The following is a 25,685-nucleotide window of genomic DNA, read 5'->3' on the forward strand; positions in this document are numbered from 1 at the left end:
TGAATTTGAGTTTTGTAAGTGAAATCCAGTGGGACAATGAAACATATGTCAACGGTTTAGTCTCAGGTCAAGTGTGGTCTTACCTGCTACATACTTCCATTTGGGTTCTCTGGCTTCCTACTTCCCTGTCTCTGCCCAGCAACTACTGCCATCTTGGTCCAGTACAGGCACTCCTCCCTGAGTCCTCAAGCATGGGTCCCAGGCACCTGTGAAGATGTGCACTAGCCCCATGGCATCCCTGTGCTTGAGGGAGCATCACACTAAATACCAAATAGAAAGCACATGACAGGTCAAAAGACACCACGGAAGAAAAGAAGAAACTTTTTCCTACTTTTTGAATGGGGGGGGTCCTGCATTTTCATTTTGCACTGGGCCCCTTAGATTATGTAACCAGCCCTGGAATCCTGTAGCAGTGGTCGGCTCCAGCTGGGCAACTCTTGACAAGACACTTGGCCCCTCGAAAGTTAGTTTCCAAACCTGTAAAATAAGAATAATATTTCCTATCTCATTGGATTTGACTATTTTGGAGATAATTCACGCAAAGTGTTTGTCCCAGCACTTGACCCATTTTAAAGCTCTATACTACCAGGTGTTAACTATTAATATGTTATTTAACTCTGACTCAGTCCCTCATGTGTCCTCTACACGCAGCCTAATACTTCAAAACAGCCAATCTCACAGGCAGCATGAAATGTGCATCCTGGTTCTGTTTTATAAGCTCATTATATCTTCTTACAGTGTGCAGAAAAATATGTCCATGCTTGAGCTATAAAGTGAGGCCGGTAAAAAAGCTGAATCTAACAGATGTGTTTGTTAGAAGCGCAAAAATCTTCACAAACGCTAGGTAAAAATTCGGAGCAAAACTGGTCGCTCAAGTGATCATTTCATAAAGGCTTTCACTCCCATTGAGACACGAAAAACAAGGTCCTTACACAGCTGGACCCACTCTGCGAACGAATATAAGAAAATTAGCATCTTGAAAAACTTCTAAACAAGGCAACGGCTTCTGGAGCGCCCTCTTTGCCACCGGCCCCTACCTAGTTTCCATAGGAACGCGCAAATCAGACGGGGAGCACCCCACGCAGGAAGTTGTTATTCGTCACTTCCGTCCTTCGCCTCAGAGTCGGTGTACCTTTTACTCGCGCTTCGGCTGAAGCAGTCGGCGGATGAATTTTGGGCCAACGAGGCCGCCGTTGGAGGGGCGTGGCAACGCACCCGCTTTCCGGCCGATGCAGTTCACGTGCGGGCAGCCGGGGAACTTCTTAGAGCTACCATGGACCAGCCGGGGACTTTGAACCTCAATAATGAGGTGAGCACCGGGGTCTAGAAACCTGTGGGACTGACCTTTAGGGCCCTCAGAACAGCTTTGCTGCGTCATTTTGAGGGGCCTGGGCGAGGCGGGAGTCAGGTGAGTTTTCCGGAACTCAGAGACTGACAACCGTAACTCCCCACCCCCACCCTCCTACCCCCTGGTTTCTAGGTGAAGTGTCTCTGGCCCTCAGTCCTCATGAGTTTTTATTTGTGGTACTTTGGGAAGATCATTTAATCTCTTTATTCAGTGTCCATCTGTAAAACGAAGCTCATGATAGTACCTTTCCCAACAAGGCTGGAGTGAGAATTAAATTAACTGGAGTATGTAGTGTTTGCACAGTGCCTGACAGTAAACTCTCAGTATATATTTCCTGCCTTTTGTTGACTGCAGAAAATGAAAGGGAGAGATTGAGAGCTGTAGCTTTTCCTAAGAAATTGTTCATCTTGAATGAGACCATATCATTTATAAGGATGTACGCTCGCTCAGTACCTCATTTCTTCTTTCCGCTACTGTCCTATTTCTGTGCTTCCATTTACAGCAAAACACTTGCTGTCCACAAGTTTTCATCTCTCCTTTTCTCTTAAATCCAGTCTCATCAGACGTTTGCCCTCATCACCTCCACCATTACATGTCACCAGGTTACCATTTCTGTCATTTTCTCCTTTCTAGTTTCTGCTTCTATTCAAGGAAGTCATAGTCATCAAAGACTTAAAGTAAGCTGGAAAAGCGGGAATCAAATGAGGACCTCACAACTACAGCAAAGGAAATTATTCGCCATTTTTATTCAGTGGATATATGAGTTTGCTGTGAGCAAGCCACTGTTCATATTACACAGTTCTGTAAGCAACCTGTTCTGAGGTAGGAAAGGTTAAGCACCGTTCATCAATGATACAGGATGCTCACAGAAAAAAGTTACGTAGTGCAGAAAAGTTTCCAAAGAGGGCAAGATGAAATGAGTATACTTGTTCTTGGTCTTTAAGGGTCCTACACAGGATTGCATTCAGGAATTCAATGATGGAGAAAGAAGGTGTTCTAACCAGAGGGACCAGTATAAGTGAGGAAAGAATGGGAGTGGGAATCCCCTTGGATTGTATAGTAGTAGATAACTCTCTACTGATGAGAACTTTTGGGATAAAGTAGGAAATAAAGCTGAAATGTATTATTGCCTTATTACCAGGTTAGTAAGTCTGGGTTTCGCTTGACAGTGGAGAACAGGGTATACCGAAGAGGAGAACTCTTGAAGGTGTTTATATTGATAAACATATGTTAAGCTTGTGCTAGTTACAGAAAGCATTTGGTGGTTTATTTTTCCATTAGATTCCCTAGGAGGTATAAAAGATCTTAATCGGAGTGATGTCCTTGGAAATTCACTGGAAATACTAGTGAACTTCCTGTTCAATTTCGAAATTACTGTGAAAGGAGTGGTGACAGTCATTTACCCCACTCTTCACTTAAGGCTCTTTCTTTTTCCACTTAGTTTCCAGGCCTCTTCAAAACAGTTAAAATTTGGCCTTTAGGAAGTCTTCACTAATTCACCGCAGTCTGGGCTAGGTGTCTATTCTTTATACAACCAGGATGCTTTCTACTCTGAAAACACTTGTTTACCTGTTTCTCTCTTTTGGTGTGTATGTCTGTCACCTGCAACATATGTGGTCTGTAACTGTTTGCTGGATGATTGAATGAACTTATCCAATTAGGAAGTTTGTACATCCCACACTGAAGTAAACCTTACATGTTCTAATATGAAGGTAGAAAAAAAAGGATAGAAGAAAGTGGAGATGGTGGAAGAAAAGTGTTATAATTTAAAATTAATGGGAGAAACACTACTAAGGGAAAAACAGTTGTTTACATAAAAATTGAAAAACAAAGGGGGAAAAACGGGACAACCAATTAGAAAAAAAATCCAGCAAATATGACAGATAAATGGCTAATGTATTACTGTAAAATAGCTCATGGAACTTAAGAAAAGTCATCTCATAGAAAATTGGTAAAAGAAATGAATTAAAACTTCTTCATGGAAGAAATATATATGAAAAAGAGTTTAAATTCACTGTTATCTTTCTATCTTTCCATTACTTTTCCATCATCACCCCATCTTAGTCCAAGTTATATCTCCCAGCAGAACTACTTTCCTAGCCTCCCAGCTACTTTGACTTGTTTTCTCATCTCATCTTTCTAGTATAGCTGGAGTGCTCTCTTCAAAACAAATCTAATCATGTGTTTCCTTGCTTAGAACTGATTTGGTGGCTTCCTGTTGCTTTTTGGTCAAGACCAATCTACACAAAGCCAGTCTCCACTGTTATACCACTACCCTCACCGCCCTCAGGCTGTGTACTTCAGCCACACTGGCTTTCCTCCACTATCTAGCATAGCCTTCTCCAGATCTTTTGCACTTGCTGTTCCTTTTACCCACAGCTCCTTTTCCTCTCAGTACATTTTATACTTCTACTTAGTCACTTTCTCAGGGAAATGCTTCTTGACTTTCATTTACTCCTTTTGTAAGCTTTTGTAGCACTATTTATTTCTTTTTAGCATGTGTAAGAATTGCTTAATGTGTGGGGCATGTGAATGTGAGAGAGATTTCTTATGCCCTCAACCTGACTAAATTTTCGCTCACCATCATATCCTCAGTGCCTGTCTGTTAAATGAGAAACTTGAGGCATCATTTTTATGATCCTTAATAACTTAAATTAGGTCTCCTTAACTGAGATTCAGGAATGAATTTCAGGGATCGTATAACTGCCTGAAATTATGTGTAATTTGTTGTATTTAGCCTGTCTCTGGGGGAGGGCGAAATATTTCATAGGTTTTATCACATTTGCAAAAATTTGTAAATCTCTGGTATTATCTTTGGAATATTGGTACTCATATCTGTGATTAATTTGATTGGAATCCTTTGTCCATAATTTTTAATTATAGTCTTTTCTTTTAAAAAGTTATGTGGCCAGCTAATTTACAGTATATTTAATTTCCCAAAATGTCTTTTGTGAAGATAAAAGCCAGCTTGCAGACACAACTATTATATTATGCTAACTTTCAATGTCTTCAGCTCTAATTCTGTTTTTTTAAATAATTTTCCAGGGCTAAAGGCTGACATTTATAACACACTTCCTGGCTCTAGGTTCTTAAAATACATGTATTCTTCTGAAATAATGTAAAATTCTACCTTTACTTTTTTTTAAAAATAAAGTATTACTTTTTACTTTATCTTATGATTATTTATTGCATATTTTATCTTCATAAGCACTCATGTGGACTTTGAAGAGAGAATATTTAATTGATTTATTATAGCAGCTTCCCTAATGTTTAACATAGTACCTTGTGTATAATAAGTACCATATACTTGCTGGGCAGGTAAAAGTATGGCTAACTCAACTTGAATCACCTAATGTTAAGATGAGGGGGAGAAATCTGCTAAATGAAGACTTTTTTCTCCCTTTCCATTAGAACCAGAGAAGGGATGCACAATTGAAAACAACAGTAAGCATTTAATGAGTAAAGAATTTGGAAAACTAGAGCTGGGTTTCCTTCAGTCATTTGTTTCTTTAGGCAGCAGTGATATATAAAATCAGAATTAGGAGGTGAAACATTCTAATCTGGTACTCTAATTCCACAGTAGGGCCAAAGGCTTCTGTATGAAACTGACATTATTTTATTCTTGATAGCAAATTATTAAGAAGCTCATTAGAAAATCGCTTTCCATGTCCTGCAAGATAGTAAAGGTAGAAACTAAAATGCCAGAGAACAAAATGATTTGCCTTTACTTATTTGTAAAAGATAAGAATGTCAAGAATTGTGTTTGTACGTGCTTCTGAAGTTGCAAAACTCCAGTTTCATAATTAAATATGTGGTACTTTTTAATAATTCTTTACTGAAGTAGTAAACTAGGGTCCATCCTTCAGAAGAGAACCATTTTCTGTTTGGTTGTTAAACAATTCTGGGAAGTTTTGCTAGGTGGCAGCATATGCTCAAGTTGTAGATAATCACCAAGCACTCTAGAATTTTAAAATTGTTGCTCATCAGAAATAAAAAGTATAATTCAGTAGTAAATTATCATCCAAATGGCCAAATTAGAAGTCCTCTGTATAAACCTGTAATTAATATTGTTAACTATGAAATAGTTCAAACATATGGAAAATGATAAAACAAATGTCCTTATAATCTGTTTTCTGTATTTAGCAAGTGTCAATATTTTGCCATATTGTAAGGCTTAATTCCACCCAGCTTCTTTTCCACCTTAGAAGTATTACTCATTCAGTGTGTTTTCTCATATGTATTTTTTATAATTTTCATATTCATACCCAGTGTATAGTATTGTGTTGTATATTTTTACACTTTGCATGTGTGGTATCATACTGGATAAATGCAGTATCATATGTATAATTCAAAAAGTTATTTTTTTCACCCAACAGTGTTTATCCATAATACATGCAGATTTCCTGCATTGATCTAAAATGGTACATTGCTTATGCTTTATTTATATGCAATATTTTATCTCTTATGCAACATTTTGTAAAAATGCTGCATTGAATAGTCTTGTGCATAGCCTTTTGCTATAGCTGGAGGTATGTCTTCTGGACAGATTTCTAGAAGTAGAATTTTTGTTAGGTGTTGCCAGAGTTTCCTCCAGAAGGAGTATACCAATTTGCATTCCTACCAGCAATGTATGAGAGTGCCTGTTTCCTCACAGTCTCACAAACAGAATGTGTTGTCATATTGTTTTGTATTTGCCAGTCTGACAGGTGGGTAATGAATAAGCAGAAGTTTTAATATATTCTAAGAAACAGAGATACACTCCGATTTTTCTTAGCACTGCAGGCTTCTCTAGAGCAACTAGCTCTTAGAATAATTGTTTTCTAATAACCATGGGTTTTTGTTATAAGTTAATTCATATGTGTAGCAAAGTTAGTACATTACCAAAAGAGGTTGGCTAATTGACTGGCTAGCAGATAGCCAACTACGACTCATTTCAAGGTAACATTTACGTTTACTTTTGTCTGTGAACCAAAGTTTGCTCTGAGCTTTGTAGATCAGAAACTTGCTATTGTTGTCACTCCAAAAGTATTCTCAAAAAAGTATTCTCTCAAAAGCAAATTCATATCAACCATAAACTTTTAAGAGACCATATACATAACAAAACTAGTTTATTGAGAAATATATCTAATGTGGCTACTAATGCTCACATTGTAAAACACATTCTTTTCCTGTCTACTGATCCACAGGAGCTACTTGAAGTACAGAGCCACAAAAAGGGTTTCAGGTGCATGATTCAGTGTTGGGCTGTGATACATCTGTCCCCATAATTGAGTTATTCCAGTACAAATTGGAGTTCCCAGGTCTTTGAGCTGGGGAACCTTTCTTTGGAATCTTCTTGATTCAGACACTGCCAGCTTTTGCTCTTTGTGGTTCCCTTTCCTGTGTTTTAAGTTGATTCTTGCCCATATGTTCACATGTTCTTTTCCCAGTCAGGTATATTAGCTTTTTATTTATTTATGATTGTATTTTTGTATTGTCTACCTAAGAGTTGATCCAGGTTGCATTACTGTGTTCAGATTTCGCCAGGTTAACTGAGGGCATCTCTATGCCTAGGTTTTAGGCGACACCTCATTTTCAGTGCATGTATTTTGTGTGGGTGTGGATGTGTGTGTCTTACCTCTTTTTCTTGTCCTCTTATAGATTATTAAATGCATTCTTTTGCAGCTTGGAAGCACTCAGCTTGGACTTATCAGTCTTGCTAATGATGACCTACAGAGTTTTGTCCTTCTATTTTTGACTTCAAACTCTTCCCTTCCACTTCTTTTTCATTTTGTCTCTTCTCTTTCAGCACATTTCATTATTCTGCCTGTTTTGTCCTTGCTTACTTTATTTCTCTTTCCTTCTTTTCCTCCTGAACAATATTATACTCTTTTCACATTTCTAACAATGACAGTTCTATTTGCTTTTGGTTGAAGAATTCACCAAAGCATGTTGCCCTTAAGCAGTACATTGGCCTTCTGGCAATACTGAGTGTTTTAGGCCTATTTGTTGACATCTGGGTTATCTGTCAACCAGCTTCATAATTCCTGGGTAACAAATGAATTGGCAACCTTTTAAATCCTAACTAAAAGGCTACTGGTAGCTGTTTGTCAGTTTTACAAAAATAAATTTAAATGCTTGGAGAAAGCTAGGTGTTTGGGGCAGGCAGTGTGAGGAAATAATAGTTTCATTTTTACATGAAGTGAGTATACTTATTTTTTTAGTATATTAAGCTTAACAAATACTGGAAAAGTTAATAAGCTAGAAAAGCATTTTTTGGCATTGGCATGAAACTAAATACATGAAGCATTCCCTTTGCTTTTCAGAATTCCCTTATGCAGTAATGACAAACATAGTACTTCTTAAATTGGAATTTTAAAATTGGAGTCTAGCTTTCCCAAGATTGAAATGTAACTGAGGACCAGTTCTGCCCACTGCAATTTATTAATCAAGTTTGGTTAAGAGCAGTTAGCAAATAGTATATAATCATGTCATGCACCTACAGGTTACAGCAATTAGAAATATTTGTTACTATATTTTAATGCATAATTTATTACTTGCTATTTATTTTATGAATGACTTAACTTTCAAAAAATGTATCATAACCCCCTATTATGCCGCTTATGAAATGTAGCAATTCATTTTTCCACTTAAACCTTGTCTAAATGGCTTTTGTTTATGCAAGTATGGTTTTTTTCCTAAGTAGATCTAACTTTGAAACAAATTTCAAAGAGGTTAACATATCTAGTGGAAATCTGATTACTCTACATTCTGTTATTATATTACTCTTTTGAAACAGTGAATGAACAAGTGAGTATTGCTCCCTTTCTGGTCATTTGCTTAACAAATATTTATTGAACACACTTATTGTATGCCATCTACTATGCTGGGTGTTAAGATGCAATGTTGAATAAAACCAGATATTTGACCTTCGTGGAGTTTATAACCTAGTGGGAGAAAGACACATTAAGCATAATCAGATTAAAAGTAAAATATTAAACTTAAAATAAGTGTCATGATAATTCTAGAAGCACTTTTTGACCCCTGAGGGAGGCCAGGAGACACTTTATTGAGAAATGACAGTTGGGCCAAAATCAGAAAGATAAGATGTTAAGCTAACATGGAGAGAAAGCAGTCCTATCAGAGAAAACAGCAGGTGTAAAGATTTGGTGGTAGTTATAAGCATGGTGAGGATGGAGTAAAAGATGGCCCATGTGGCCATTCTAAGAGCAATTGGATCTAAGTGTTAAAAAATGTATTCTGATTGAGTTGTGGGTACCTGATTGGAGAAGGGCAGGAATGGATATTGAGAAAACAGTTGCCAGTAACTCAGCCAAGAGAGCCAAGAAGTCAAGATAGAAGAAAAATGGTACAATTTGAGAGGTAATTAGGAAATAAAATTATCAGGACTTGATAATAGATTCATTGTGAGGGATATAGAAAAGAAAGCTACCTATAATGAGCCTAGGTTTATAACTGAAAGGATTGTTCTATTCCCTTAAATATGAAACACCAAAAAAGGGATCCAGTTTGGAGTGAAGAACGTGGGTTCAGGTGTGAGTTGGAGGTGATTTTTTAAGCATACTTGAAATGTCAAGTAGGTAGTTACACATTTAGGTCTGGAGCTAAAGTGGAGATCTCATGTAAAGGTAGGAATTTTCAAGTCATCTTTGTTTAGGTGGCAAATTAAAACTGTATACACACATAAGATCACTTAGGGCTAAAAAGTATATCTTGAAAAGAAGAGCTGGCCTAATCAGTTCAAGACTGATTAGAGGTGGATGTGCCTTCATAGAAGACCAAAGTGAAGTAGCTAGAGAAAAAGCAGGAAAACCAGGATAGTATTCTGTTACGGAAACCAAAAGGAGAGTATTTCAAGAAGGAGAAAGTGTTCAACAGTATCAAATGCTGCTGAGACTTCAAGCAAAATGAAGTCTGAAAAATTCTTGTTGGATTCAGGGACTTGTAGACATCATTGGTGACTTCTAGAAATCATTTTGACAACTTTTAGTAGACTGATGGGAATTTTTATGTGGCATGCAGATAAGGAGATGGTGAGTTTGAACATCTCCAAAAGCTTGACTCTGGGGCAGTTGAGAGAGGGTGCTTCTAGTGAACTTTGTACTGAGATGTTTTGTTTGTCTTTTCTTTAATGAAAATGACTCAAACATGATTAAAGATTAGTGGAAAACATCCATTTAAGAGATTGACAATGCTAGAGTAAATGGATAGTTTGTAGTAAGGGTTATAGGAAGGCAGAAGAGGATGGGATCCAAAATACAGTTAAAAGATTAACCTCAGAAAAGTTCAGGGATATTTCTTATATTGTAACTTTATTAATAGAGGAGGATGGGTGATGCAAGTAAATTTACATTCATAGTAGTAGAAAGACGATGTTTCCCATCTGATGTTTATTTTCTCCATGAAATTGAAAAAGAGAGAAGAGAAAGGTTAGATGTTTTAGGAAAGCAGACACAGATTTAAAATAGTCATTATAAAGTGAATTGACCAAAATATATATGTATAATAGGATTGCTAGGAAGTGTAAGGACCCATTTGAGGTTAGTTATGATGAATATCTAGTAGATAGAATGCCTCAGATATTTCCTGGCTCTTGGGGTACTGTGATAAAAGAACTCAGAATGTTGTTTTTATCCAGGGTTCACTAGAGGGATTGCTAACCAGAGGGATGAGTTTAAGGTATTGGCAAGTGTTGATTATGTACCTAAACTGGATAAGAGAAGGAAAATTAAAAAGAAAAGGACTAATCATTTGAGAGAATGTATAGGGGTCAGTGAACTAGTGGTTCCAGTAAACTCGAAGACCATTATGGTGGGTGGGGTTGAACAAGCAAGCTGAAAGAAGTTGTGATCTCAGTGCAGAGTATTTGAATTGATGGTTTTAGAAATGGAATAGTTATGAGCAATGACTAGAACTACGTGTGACCATGGAAGTGGGTGGCTATGATAGAATAGATTAGGTCATTAGAAAGGAGGAAGTCAAGAAGTGAGGATATAATATTGGGGTGGGTTATTCAAGTAGACACCTACATCACCCAGAATAATGGCAAAACTTAGGGTGGAGAGAAATTGTAAGTTGGTTGCCAATATTGTCAATGATAAGGGGGTGAAAGATATTAATGAAGGGTAAGAGGTAACAGCTAAATACAAGAGCCTTGTAAAAACAGAATGATGGTGATACTGTTATTTTGGCAAGAGGAATTTGAGGATTATGTGTGCTAAGCACTCTTGCCAGGCACAGAAAGCATGTAAATATTGCAAGGCCCCTACCCTTCAGGAGATTTTAGACAGTAGAAAAAGACAGCCTCATGAGCAGTTAGTGACAGTACAGTGGTAGGTGCTACCTACAGGTATAGTGGGAACTCCAAGGATGGAATGGTTATCTAACTGAAGAAGTCATTGAAGGTTTCACCGGAGCGGTTATCTCTGAACTGAATTTCATGTAGTTCCTGAAGTGGAGGAGGGGTGAAGGATATTACAGGAGGAATTATAAGATGTATGCCTCGTAACAGTGATAGATAAAAGGTAAACTCAATAGCATCCCATTGCACTAAGTACTATTATAACATGTGGTTCTTTATCATTGGAATATTTGTATCTCTTGGCCAGTAATTCTGTTTTTTTGTTCTTAGACCTCAGCATTGTTCTGTAATGGGGCGATTTAAAGTGTGTGTGTGTGTGTGTGTGTGCGCGCGCACCTGCGTGTGTGCCCTTGTGTTTTTTGAGTTATGCTTGAAATAATTTGTTACTGAATATAAATAAAAGGGGTGTGCTAAAAACAAGTAAAATAAAGTCACTTTCATGCATTTGCTTTTGTTAATACAAATGCCTATTCAGTAAATTAAATTCCTACAATTACGGGTGAAGCTTTGTTTTAAACCACAAGGATTCAAAGATAAATGTGGTGGTCTCTGATGTCAGGGAGCTCACAATTTATTATGTTCCAAGCCCAACAAGATATAAGTGTAATTTAAAATACTAGCCACTGGGAATGCTGTGATTTTTTTTTTTTTAATAAGTTGTTTCTCCTAAATCCTCAGACGCATATTTAGAATGTTGATTTCTTATTCCTTCACTGTTTATGGAAGAAGTTTGATTTCATCAAACTATGAGTATAGTTAAATAAAGCTTTGATTAAAGTGGTAGACTTATTCTATAATATTGATACTCAAAATAAGGTATGTTTCTTCTTGAATTAAGAATCTCTCTAATTTTGGCTTTATTCCTTGAAGGTTGTGAAGATGAGAAAAGAAGTGAAGAGAATCCGAGTTTTGGTTATCCGAAAACTTGTCAGGAGTGTTGGCAGACTGAAGTCAAAAAAGTTAGTCATTTAAAGTCATGTTCCTATGACTAATAAAATGTCAAAAGTTGTCTTTATTCAGTATTTACAAACTTTGAGGGTAGGACCTAGAGGAGTAATTAAATGTCTTACTCATACAGCACTTTGTTTTATATGTAGATGGGATCTGAGTGAGAGAAAATGTGCTCTGTCAGCATGTCCTTACATAGTTTGGACCATATTCAATTAAAATATATGATAAATTCTGTTTTCTCAAAACTCTTCTTGTGGCTTTTTCAGAGTGAAAATCCTTTGGGGTTATTCATGTATTTTATGTTATTAGTAGTTATTTTTTTAAGATGTTGATATAGTTTAACAAATCAAGTGATACCTTTAATCAGTTATAAAGATTTCATATCAGCTTATTCCTTGAATTGATAATTAATTTGAAATCTTTAGGACCTTTTGGAAGTGTTTATCAAAACATTGTGTTCCATTTAATTTTTTTGAAAAAATAATGTTTTGTATTTTTGGTATCACTAGTATTAGAGAAAAAGTATGTTATTTATAGTTCTTATGCTTTAAGCATGAGTACTTACAAAGTCTTCAAATGTGTTTTGTTTCTGATTAATTTCTTGTTTTTTCTTTTGTAAATGTTTCATAAGATAGCCGTTCTCTCTGATATAATCGTGTATTTAACATCTTTATGTATTTATTTAATTCCAGAGAACAGTTTTCATTTAATAAAATTATATCCAACCTTGTAGCTTATGAAACTTAACTGTAGCTTATAAAACTTACATGAAATACAATGTGCTATTAATCAATTGATTAGAAAGTATTATTTGGCTTTCCCATTAAGGAATTAGAAGGCAAACTGTCTATCAGTGGTAATAGTCATAATATAATACCTGGACAGTGCTTATTTTTGCCAAAAGCTTGGGTTTGTTGATGGAATTGGGGTATGTGTCGGATGCGGGAGAGGGCAGTGCAGGATAACAGAATGTTTGTTACTTAGAGAGTTATTAAGCTCTTCTAAAAGAAATGGAGAGACTTTTCATTATGATACTAGTCTAAAATAAATGGTTTTTCTGGCCACATATTATAATGTGTCTTTTGCAGGGGTACCGAAGATGCACTGTTGAAAAACCAAAGACGAGCACAACGATTGCTCGAAGAAATTCATGCCATGAAGGTAAGAAATTGTGTGGATGTGTATATATGTGTGTTTCCATGTCTCCTGTCAGCCTGCATTCTGTGTGTGTTTGGTGTTACTTATTTGAATATAATTGTGAGTTGACGGAGACTTATTTGTGTGGGTCTGTTTGGTGAAGAATGTAGCATGTTTAGAAAATTGTAATATGTTTGTTTGCATTATTCTATGTTTTTTACTGAAGTTCTTAAAGTACTAGACTAATTTGAGTCAAAACTATGCCAAACTAAACTCATCTATGTTTAATAATGCTTCATACCTAAGATTTTTATTTTTACTGTAACTTTAGGCATGAAGTCTAAGTTAAGATCAAATCTAAGTTAAGTTCATGCTGTTTGGTAATGTGGATGGTGATATTGGTGGCTGACATCATGCTTTGCCTATTGCCAACTCAATAAATTTTTGTGTGGTGGTGTCAGCATTTTATTCAGCTCTGTAGTAACTTGAAATAAAATTAGTATTGGACCAAAATGATCCATATTTTTGTTTTATTTCAGCCAAACTCTTCACTAGCATAATTTTTAGGTCTTCTCTCTGTTCTTACTTTGTGGAAACTTTCATTTACCAAATGACATACTATTAAATGTCTGGGAGACTGTTTTATTGCAGTACTGAAAAACAACATTTGGTACCAGCAATTACCTTAATTGCAGGGTCATTTTGCATGTATGTTTGACTATTACATTTTGGTAGAACTTCTAAGTTTTGAGATAGATAAAAGAGCAAGAGAAATCTCTAACAATATTTTAATTGAGTTAGATTATCAAAGCTTCTCACAATTTTTTCCTTTTGAAGGATGATAAAGTGTCCTATAAGACAGAGTTATCATAGTTAATCTGAATAGAAACCGATGTAGGACATGATTCTTTGGTGTGAGGTATGGTTTTTGTGGGGGATTTTAAAGTTTATTTTCACAGGACTGTAAAATTCATGGAATCCATTTGATATCTCATAAGTTTTAATACCCTTGTTGTCCAGTCATTCATTCAAAATACTCTGTATTTGACTCTTAATTATTATTTGTATCACTTTGTATTACACATCATTTAGACTTTTTCTTTTTTTTCCATAAAATTCCTGTGAGAAATAAAATATTTAGAGATTTTTGTTTTTGAGGATAACACTAAGGTAGGAAGTTATGGTTTATGCCGTTGTTTTTCACTTTCTCTTAACCAAGCTCCTTACTAAATTACATTCCTTACCTAAATTTTTCCCTGTAATTTCTTCTGAATAGTCATTTTTGTAGTCCTAAATTATTCAGAGGCTTTGAGCTACCATATAATTGCTGATTTTATTTTACCATGGAAAGGATGGCTTATAATATAATAAGCCTATGTACAGTATATCAGGAGTTTGGGAAGAAAAGGTATTCATTAATCTTTAAAATACTTCCCTTCCATAACTCTCAATAATGAATTTAATTTAGTTAATTAGAAAGAAAAGTTGTCCTATTTTATCTATATGTGAAACTTATTTTCTGTAATTCTTAAACCTAATCAGCAGTAGAAAATCAGACTCAGTGATAATTAAAGTTCATAGGTTTACAAGATTACTATGTCATGATCATTGTTTTTGTTTGTTTTGTTTCTGTTTTTCCTTGTGTTTATAAAAGACCACTATGGAACTGTTGCCTCATATAAAGCTAAAATTCCTAGCCTGGTATAGTCCTTGAATTCATAAAATTAATAGTATATATATTCCTTGAGTTATTGTCAGTGGTTAGCGTGGTTTATTTGGATACTCTGCCTTCAACTCCTTTTGTAATGGTATTTAAAAACTGGATTAAATCTAAGTATAAAAACCAGAAAAAGAGTAAGTCTATATGTTTGCTTTCCTTACATGTCAAATTTCATTCTTCATCCATGGTTCTTTTACAAAATTGGTCTACTTTTCTAAAAGAAGCAAGTACATAAAGCACTTTTTTAAATTGAAAGGTCATTTGTAATTTCTTAAGGGAGTGTTTATTGTGTACATGGGAGTATCAAAGAAATAGTCACAAAACAGAAAGCTCACAGTCTCAATTAAATTTGGAGAAAAACCTCTTCTTACTCATTTTTCCAAATGAATTTTTTCCTTGGCTTATATACCATTACATTTTTAGTCTTGTTCATGACATACTGTCCTATACTTGCTTTATATGATAATAGGGTATTTTGTTGCAAGAAGACTTCCTTAAGAAGAAAACCTGATATATTTTTAGAAATGGGAGTTTGTTTTTTCTGGCCAAGGGAAAAAAAATGGCCCGATCTTTATGATACTATAAAATGAAAGATTCCAGTTTTATAGACTGTAATGTATAAATACGAAAGAAATCTTTGCTACCTTTTCTAATAGTATTCACACTTTTAACTTTGATACTAGTATATACCCTGCCTTTTGAAACAGTTCCTTTTTCTTTGGATATTAAAGTAGCTTATTGACTTTTACAGATCCCTAAGTTATTTAGCTAGAGAAAGAGATGGTAAAATTAAAGCATACAGTGAAATTAATCAAAATGTCCAAGAAATCTTTTTCTCAACAATAAAGGTAATATAACTAGCTTTTATTATTTACTACGTGCCAGGCACTATATTGTATGTTTTATATTCACTATCTCATGAAATAGATATTATTATCCCTATCTTACAGAATAGGAAACTGAGGCTTAGAGAAGTTCAGCAGCTTGTTCAAAGTCAAATGGTTGTTAGGTGGTGAACTAACTGTAACTAATTATAAAGCTGATACTGTTAGCTATTTCACGGTGCTGCTTCATTAAGATGAGAACTTCTGAAATATATCTAGTCTCTACTTTCTTAAAGATTGGATTAAGTAATATAATAAGCGTGAAACTTGCCCACTAGGAAAAAAAGGCCCAAAGATGTGTAACAAGTTTTCAGATTCTTTAATTCCTTACAGCTAAATATACCCAGTTACCTCTTTTTTGTTTTTTTTTACTTTGTCCTCTCTGAGGCCATTAATTTTCCTTATGCTGAATATTCCTATGCAGTGATAAGTTGTATATCATGTGAGATCTTGCTCTGCCTGCTACCTTTTACTTCTCTATTTTAAACCTCTTTCACCTTTTGTTGCATTTTTTTTTTCTATTTTTACATCTTCTACTCTCTATTATTAAAAGCATCCTTTGAGCTTTATCAGCTGTTAGGATTGCGTTATCTCATGCTCCATCATGGCCTGTTTCTAAATGGTTGTCATTAGTGGATCACAGATAGGAAAATGGTGTAGATTATGATCTTTAGAAGCATTATATAAAATAAAGTAAAGTAATACATTATCAAAATAATATAACTACAGTTGACCCTTGAACACATGGGGTTTGGGGCTCTGACCCTCTGTACAGTTGAAAATCTGGGTAATAGTTGGGTATAAATTAGTGTGGGACCTCAGTATCTGTGGTTCTGCATCTGCAGATTCAACCAACCTTGGATTGTGTAGTACTATTGTATTTACTCTTGAAAAAAATCCTCGTGTATGTGGACTCATGCAGTTCAAACCCATTTTGTTCAAGGGTCGACTCTATATCATATCATTTGAACTTCACAACTCTAAAGTAGGCAAAGTCTTAACTTAAAGGACATATTTAGACGTGTTCTAGACTGCACACACCCCTTGGTTGCATGTTTGTCATATATAGTCATATATTAATTAGAATTTTATGGTATTTCAGGTTATATATGCTTTTCAAAAATTTATTGAGATTTTTCTCTGTAATTTCACATACTATGATTTTGTTAAGTTTTTTCCATTATGAATGCTTAAAAAGAAATTTGCCACAGGGTAAAAGATGCCTTATTTGTCCTGAAAGTATACTGTGTTAATTATTTGTGTCAAATTAACATTTAATTCACTTATTCTACTAAAGTAATAGTATTAATACTATTGTTATTCTAAGATTGTAATTATTTTTGATAGTTTCATCTTTTATTTGTAAGCCAATCCAAAGAATCATATCATCAACTCAGACTCATATATTAGAGATCTTACCTAGAATCCAGCTTTACTAATAGTTTCAAAGATAGATGCAATCAGAAGGCATAGGTGAACATAGGAGAGATTTAGGACTCTCCATGATTCCATAGGTCCTTCCTTTCTGCATCAGACATGTATTTTCTGGCACAGAGTAGATGAGATCTTTAAATGAGGAAGTTTAGGTATTACCTAATAGCAGTGAGCATTTAGATTTTGAAACTTATGCATTCTGTACCCCAAGGTTGTGTAGCTTACATGATATTCTCCAATGTGCTATCCCTCATAAATTCATAGATTCCGGGTTAGTTTACTGTAAGCATCCTTAACAACAGGACATCCCACTGAGAGCATTCATTAGCTAAGGACTTTCCTCCTAACAAAAATCATTAGCATAATTACCAGGAGAACCAGTTATCAGCATATTAACAAGTAGATTAAACTCCATCACCTACTTCTCCCTCAGTTTCTTCCTGGTAAGGGACATGAATAGATCCCAAGACAGCTGTTTTAGTTCTTCCCCTCTCTGATTTATAATAGTATGCCTTTTGGCATTTTTTCCTTTTGTTTGTATTTCCCTCTAACTTTTTGGAATATATTTCAAACCTATAGAAAAATTGTAATGTTACAGTACAGTAATAATACATTGTATTACATACATGTTTGTCCCTTTACTGGTAATGGTGAGTTCCAGTTACTTGGTTTAGATGTTGTCTGCCAGATTCCTCCCTTTTAAAGTTACCTTTTTCTGTTTGCATTTGTTAAGTAATCTGTGAGATGATAACTTTGAGACTATGTGAATATCCTGTGGTCTTTTCACCCAGTGACTGATGTTCTTTGCCTCAATCAGTTAACAGTTTTTTATTGTTTCTGTTTCTCTGCTGGGATTTTTTATTTCTCTGATAAGATTTTAATCCATTGAGAGGAATTTTTTTTTTTAATATCATGGAGGATAGTGATAATAGCCATTTGTGCTTGTGGAGAAGAAAAGATATTTCTTTTTCTTGGTTCTTCATCTGCTGGGTAATTTTGTTTGTTTTTTTGTTTGGGGCCATGCCGCGCAGCATGCGGGATCTTAATTATTCCTCAACCAGAGATCAAACCTGTGCCCCCTGCACTGGAAACACTGAATCCTAACCACTGGACTGCCAGGGAATTGCCATATGCTGGGTAATTTTGAATTGTGCTCTGGACATTATGAAGATTAAGCAGAGATTCTGTGTTTGGTTATTTTTCTCCAGTGAGTGGTGGCTTTATCAGTTAACTTTTGGAATAGGCTTTAATTTCAAACAGTGTTTCTTGGACACCACCTCTAGCCTCAGTTCAGATCTTTTGCCTTTTAGTGAGATGCTTTGGATCTGTTCCTTGGATGAGTTATTTAAGTTTAGGGATTCCTTGTGTGGTTCTTTCCCTGCTGGGTTTCCCCTGCTCTCTAAGTGGATAATGTACCCAGGCTTCACTGTTCCATGTGTTCCTCAGCCACTGCTCCTGAACCATGCAGACTGCAGTTAGTCTTAGGTTGCACTCTGAAGAGATGATGTCTTATTTATATAGCTTCCCATCTTTACCCTAGTTTGTTTAGACTCTACATCAGAGCCTGTCTTCTTTCATTTACTCTGCTTTACCTTCAGGTAGGTTTTTTTGTACTGTGTCCAGGTTTCATGTTTTGCTTTATTTTGTTTTTTGGAGGAAGGGTTAATCATATTATCTGTTAGTACCTTAGTCTGTTATACCCAGAAATGGAAGTAGCGAAAGTTAAAAGTAATTGTAAATAGCTGAAAAAGAGGACTGAGCACCCACGACACTGACACTGTAAATTTAGGTCTTAGAGAGATGGAATAAGTAAAAGAGACTGAGAAAGTGTAGGCAGACAAAGAGAACCAAGAGAGTATGGTATCTAGGAAACCAACTGAAGAGACTATTTCAAGAGAACAGAGTGATGAATTAGGTGTTTATGTTGATATTGTTGTTCTTGTTTTCAAAATTAGCAATATTATTTTTAAAGTGTAAGCTCATTTATTAGATCCTAATTATTGATGAATTTTTCAAGTTGTTGTTCTTCTGTGGTCTAGAATACTTTGCAGAACTGTGCTGATAGAATTAGAAAGGGTTTTGTTCTTGCTCATGTGATCCTAAGCATGCCTTCTCTCCTCCTTCCCCTTCCCTGTCCTATTTCTTTCTGTTAAAGTATATTTAAATCTCAAAAGTCTGAAATTGTTTCCACATTCATATTTTCTTCCTTTCGTCTGAAACCTAAAAGCTGCAAACACTGTTCCAAGTATGGAAGAGGCATAATGTTTCTCTTTCTTGTTTGCTTCCCCATACTCATTGAGCATACCCACATTATGGTCTTTTATAGCTTCAAGATCAGCACTATATAACCTATAATTCTCTTTTATATATCTGTACTTTTAATTTAGAGTATTTTTCTCTAATGCATTATAGAAATCAAGTAATAAAGAATTTCTTTAAACCTTTAGGGTAACTTTAAAGACCCTCAATAAAAATTTTCAACTTAGGGTAGTATGTTTTGTTTGTTGGTTTTAATGTTAATTATCAGAAACAGAAGAATGAATAGGCTCTCCATTTTATAGCCAGCTTAGCCGGTGCTCTAAGAGCAGTTAACTTCTAATTCAGTTTTCTTTAAGGGAGAACTTTTATTGCCTCTGAAGGCAAAGCAAGATGCCCTGATTTAATATCCTTCTGTACTCAACTTGTGACATTTGAAATGATAAACAGGAAATCATAGTGGTGTTTGAAAAGGGCAAGGGGTCAGTATATACCGCTCTCTTCACACTCACGCAACAGTGTTTAGAAACAGATCATCACATTGGAATTCTAGTTTGCTTTCCTGGCATGTGGTTTCTGCAGCTTTAAGCCAGTATTTTGAATAGCTCATAATCCTAAAATCCTTAGCAGTGTTGCATTTTTAATGTGTAGGGGTCACAATTTTCATTGTAAGCTGTGTTGATATAAAGATGTTATATCAAGTCTATGGTGACCTTAAAATATTTTTGTCTTTTAAATAAGAGCAGTGGTAGCAAATAAAAGTGGTATCCATTCTCTGCTTTTTAACCTTATTGTTTCTATTTGAAAACAAAGGAAAAGGTACAGGTCCTTGTTGGTAAAAGTGATGAAGTGCTCTTACCATTTACAGAGTCATTATATACATTTAATTTTAAAATAAAAAACTGACTTTGGAATTGCTTCAGTCCAGATAAGCCTAGTTCAAAGGCTACTGAGTGTGTAAACAGGATTTAGGGGTAAGAAGGAAGGAGTATCACATGAGCCTTTTTTCCAAAATTTTTTTTTCTTATTTCTGTTTGTTTTGATTTGATTTTTTAAGTTTTGTAATTTTGGAAATTTGAACTTACAATCTTGGCAGGACATTCCTACTAACTGTGAAAGTATCCAAAGCCCTTTTCAACTTTTAATTTTAAAAAATTTGGACAACTAATACTACTATCCTAATTCCAATATGGAATAATGTGGTGATTAAGAAAAGGGGCAAATATTACAACATATTTTGTTGGAAACACACAGTGGGAGACAAAGGGCCCCAAAGAAAAGCAGCAATAAGAATAGTAAATAACTTTTTTTAAATGGGATTTTCTTTTTATTCAACTGCGATATCACCTGAATTTTGGGTTAAATGGAGATAGATTATTTTTAAACATTTACACTCCTTAATTTGAACATATGTTTTATGTTGTTAGATTTCTGTTGTAATGGAAACTCTGTATTCTTTATGTTTTATGTTATGAACATAAACATTCTATATGTTAGAATAACTCATGTTAGTGTTTTGCTACTCAGTTAGTATTTTGTGACGAGAAAAACTCAGTAAATGTTCTGTTTTTTTTCTTGGCTGTGAAGAATTTTATTTTTTTCTCTACCTGCCACTAAATTATATAAACTATGTAGTCTTCTAAGAAATAAAAATAATCCCAAGGGTAGTGATTGCTCCAATTAAAAGTGCTTTTTTAGCAATTTACATTGAAAATGTGTAGTTCTTTTATTCTCCCCTTCTATAAGAACTAAACCCTTTACAAGGCATATTAATTTTATGTATGGGTGAGGTAGGGAGAGAAATTCTCACTTTTTTAATTCTTGATTTTTGTTGAAACTCAGTATATTAAAGTAGAACTTATGAGTTTTGGTGGTAGTCAATCAGTAACTACAGTTATTCTTCTGTTCATCACAATCTAAGATAGCCTCCTAGTTTATTAATGATCATATATCTTCTAAGACTCATAAAATTTGCAACCAAAAATGAAAAATGTACAAATAAAAAGATGATTAAGAATTTACAGTACAGCTATTATAAATCATATCATATACTCAGGTTAGTTAAATACGTTTTAAATTAGAACCTATTATGTATGTAGATTAATAGGTTTCTGCTGTCAGGGAACATACTGTTCTGTGGGAAACAAGTGTATGAGTCTCTGTATGATATATACCATACCGTGTTACAATCAAAGATTTGTAGGAACCTAGAGAAGGGATCAATTTATTTCATTACTTACAGAATTTAGGGAGGATCTTACAGAATGTGTGGCACTGAGTTGGAACTTGAAGAATAAGTATGATTCTGTTTTAGAAAAGGTAGTCTAGGTAAATAGAGCACAAGAACAGAGCATATAGGTCTGCAAGTACATTGTGTGATTTGGAAGGGCTGCTTAGGACTCTTTGGCTATAATAGTATTCATTTAGCACATTGAACTGTAATTATTTCTTTATATGACTTTTTTACGGATAGAATATTTCTGTCTCCAGTGCTTAGTGCACTAATTGACATAAAACACATTCAGCAAGTATTTCATTAATGAATTAATGTTGTGGCTGGAATATAGATTGAGAGGAAGAACAAATAGCTGAAGATAGTGGCTAGATGGAAGATGTGATTACAACTGAAAGCCTTTTGGGAAATGTGGGTAATCAAAGGTTTTTGAATAATCATATGTGTTTTCTAGAAAGAGAAATTTGGAGGAGAGTGGAAGATTGATTAAAAGGAAACAAGATTGGAGGTGAGATCCCTGATTAGAAAGCAATTACTGGCTTAATTTTTTCATTCATTAAGGAGACATTTATCAAGGTTATCTTTATGGAAGCTAATATGCTATGTGATTCATTGATCCTGCTCTGCAAAAATCATATACTATCAGAGAAAGGAGCTGGTATGCACAGTTTTAAAAACTGGGTAAGTTATGCTAGGGTCTTTGAAAATCTTAAAAGAGCAAAAGGTTGCTTCTAACTAGTAATTAGGGAAGGTTTCTTGGAAAAGTTTAATAAAAAATTTTAATTTTTAAAATTTAAATTTTACTGATTTATCAAATTGATATGATTTCCTTGATAGTATTTAATTGAATCCCAATTATATAGCAAGGATACTGTGTCATGTAACAACTTTACTTCCCAGACTTAAATATTATTTATAGCACTAGGAAGCTCAATTTCAGATATAAGAACACTGCTCATAAATAACTTAATAATAATTTTAGTTTTTATTGAGCACCTACTCTATGTCATGTTCTTTGCTGTAGCCTGCATATATGATCTCTAATCTTCATAGTGGCTCTTCATGGTTCCTAATTAACACCGTTTTACTGAAGTGGAAACTGGGGATTTAAGCGTTAATTGCCTTCCTCAGAGTTGCACTACTAGAGCATGGCAAAGCCAGGATTCAGTCCAAATCTATCTGAATCAATAACCCATGTTCTTAACACTCTACTAACCTAACCTCTCTTAAGAATTAAGTGCAAAGCAATTATACCCCAATAAAGATGTTAAAAAAAAAAAAAAGAATTAAGTGCATAATTTTATCAAGAATAATTAGGTATGATCAGTGTGCTTTTGCATTGTGCTTTTAATGATCACTATTAATTGAAAAGTGAAAACAATAGTGAAATAATATATCATCATTGCCCCTTTTGGAAAAAAATAGGATTTATTATTAATTTGATATAATTGGAATAGTTGGGCCTCCCTAAAGATACAGTGTCTTGTTATCCATAAAGGATTTTGTGTGTGCATTTAACATTTAGAAATAACATCTGGAAGCTAAATACCAAAATAATCAATTCCCTTGGGACTGTGCATTGGTAACTGATTATATTTCAAAACATTTTTTTTCCTTACTCAGTTTGGCACTATATTTTAAAAACATTTGAATGTAACATTCTAGAATTACTTGCTGCAGGTTCTTTAAATTATTAACACACAGAAATATATTTAAGAAATAAATATGTATTTTATTATCATATATGCCCTTGAAAAAGATTACTGAAAACTTGAAGGTTCTAGAGAAAATACTTTGAAGGAATTAGAACTTATAATAACAAATAGTTTGACTTTCTTGAGACTTTGAATGATTGTTCCTTATTCTTTCAGTTAAAGACTGCTCTCTTTTAACACATACCTATACCCTTTAGAGTACCTCCCTATATCTTAGTCATAATTCTAAAATTAAAGGGAAAATCTGCCTCAGTCACCCAATACAATTTTCCTAAGGCCTTTTGATGCACTTCACCATTTCTTCTTCACCATTACACTCTTGGGGGGAAAATGTGCTGTGAGTTTATGTAATTGTTCATTAAATTTGAGATTTTGTTTCTTTTTTTTTGTTTCCTTAACTCTTTGTGGTTCGGTAAGGAAACCTAAACTTGCATTGGGTATGTATATTTAAAAAATTCAGGAGTAAAAAGGTGAATATAATATATTCATACCAAGTTGTAATTTTGTCATTTTTTTGATATACTAAATAATAAAAAATAATACCTATATATATCTCACCTTTTCTAATTATTCTTATTCTTAACATTTTATTCTAAATAAAGTGGTTTTAAGTATTTTATTTACTCCCTATAAATTTGCCACGAAATAATGCCCTTTTAAACAAATGTTTGGATTCCACTTCAAAATGGTTAACTTTTATCCCCAAAGCCAGCCATTTTGTTAGAAGAGAATCTCTAGAATGATGAAAGAATCTGTCCACTCTGACTTATTCCTTAGAGTGCAGAAGTGTTCTATGTAGAATCTTTGGGCTGATATAATTGCTCTGTCTCATTTTCTCTGCCTGCCTCTTTGAACATGACAGAAGTGGGTCATTTTATGTGCCAAGAACAGTTTAGATCAGGGGAGGGGAGGATAAAAATGTTTTGTTCGGGCTTCCCTGGTGGCGCACCGCAAAAAAAAAAAAAAAAATTTTCTGTTTTCTAAAAGTATTTCTGTTGTGAGAGATAGGAGTATATCGTGACAAGGTGGCTTTGGAGCTTCATTTGACCAAATTATTTGACGACATTTATGCTTACTTAATATCTATTTTTAAGTGAAATGCAAATCTTTGGACTATTGAATTATGCAAGTTGTTTTTAGCACACTGAAATGGTAATTATTTTTGTGTCAGTAATTATTTTCATATCTTGATGAAAATAATTTATAGTTAAAAGATGAATTCCGTTTAGTTTTTAGAATATGAAGATTTAACTTTAAACGTGAAAGTCAAGTTGGAAGTAAAATGAGACTGTATAGTAGTCCCTTGTCTGTAGGCATGCCAAGACCCTCAGTGGGTGCATAAAATGGCAGATAGTACTCAATCCTATAAGTACTATGTTTTATCCTAAAAGTAAATACCTGTGATAAAGTTTAATTTATAAATTAGGCACAATAAGAGATTAATAATAAAATGGAACAATTTTAACAATATACTGTAATAAAAGTTATGTGAATGTGGTCTCTCTGTTTAATCAACCCCTTTAACTCTGCCAAAAATGTGGCAGAGGTTTCGTCATTGGCAAATGCAGCTTTTCCAGTAATTTTTATATCTTTCAGTCCAAACCTATTACTGAATCTGTGTAGTCATCCCTTACTTGCAGTAAAGCTAATGTCACTTGTTTCAGTGGATCCCTGGCTGCAGTCTTCCTATAGGCTCAGTGCTTTCTGGTGCAGCACATGGCCGTCAGTTGGAACATGTTTTGTGTTCATGTCTTCCATCCACAGATTTAATGCCTTTTTTAACTGAGCACTTATCCGTGATTTTTGCAGTTTGAGGTGCAGCAGCAAAACTAGCCTGAATTTCTTTTTCTTCTTCACCATTTCATGGATTGAAGATTTGTTCTTACTGTGAATCTTAGCACCCTCAGCTTAGGATTTTTTTCTTACTAAGTCGAGAACTTCCACCTTTTCACTTAAAGAAAGCACTTTATCGCTTCTTTTTGGCATAATCGAATAGCCAGTGTCACTACTCCGAGGCTCTGTGATACCTCAACAGTCAATTTGGTAGGAGATGGCTTCTGAGTGACTAACGGGCAAGAAACCTGGACAAAGGGATGATTGATGTACCAGGCAGGACAGGTCAAAATGGCACAAGATTTCATCGCACTACCCAGAACAGTGGTGCACAATTTAAAACTTATGAATTGTTTATTTCTGGAATTTTTTATTTTCGATCTGCTGTTTACCATGGGTAACTGAAACCACAGAAAGCAAAACTGCAGATAAGGGGAGACTACTGTACTATTTGTTGATATTTAGTAATTCTTTTAACTGGCTGCCAGCAAAAACCTGACACTGGTAAAATTTCCTATTATATCATCCTCATAATCAGCAACCTAAGTTAGCTTTTCCTGTTGTCTACCAGACCAGTTCTGATTCCTTGTGGGTATTAAAAGCTTTTTTTATCAGTTGGCCTCTCTCTTCCTGACCATTTCTGTCTACATGTTTCAATCAATATTATATCCCCTCCACATACTTTGTGCATTCCTGTTGTTAAGTTTCTGTAGCTTTATCTGATAACAAGGCAGAATTCACCGCCTCGTACATGCTCTTAACAAAACCAGAGCGAATCATTTTCACAGCCTTCACCATCCTCTGAAACAGTGA

At 34.7% G+C, this 25,685-nt stretch overlaps 1 protein-coding gene across 1 annotated transcript in view; it reads left to right on the forward strand.

Moving 5' to 3' along the window:
* The first annotated feature begins 1,155 nt into the window (after positions 1-1,155).
* Positions 1,156-25,685, forward strand: part of SRFBP1 (serum response factor binding protein 1) — a 52,569-nt gene continuing 28,039 nt past the window's right edge. The window contains exons 1-3 of the mRNA XM_079917257.1: positions 1,156-1,309; positions 11,580-11,668; positions 12,749-12,821. Of these exons, the coding sequence (XP_079773383.1) occupies positions 1,274-1,309; positions 11,580-11,668; positions 12,749-12,821 (198 nt within the window). The 5' untranslated portion in view covers positions 1,156-1,273. The remainder of the gene's footprint in view (positions 1,310-11,579; positions 11,669-12,748; positions 12,822-25,685) is intronic.

The sequence above is a fragment of the Stenella coeruleoalba genome, assembly GCF_951394435.1.
Source record: "Stenella coeruleoalba genome assembly, chromosome: 3".
Lineage (NCBI taxonomy): Eukaryota > Metazoa > Chordata > Mammalia > Artiodactyla > Delphinidae > Stenella > Stenella coeruleoalba.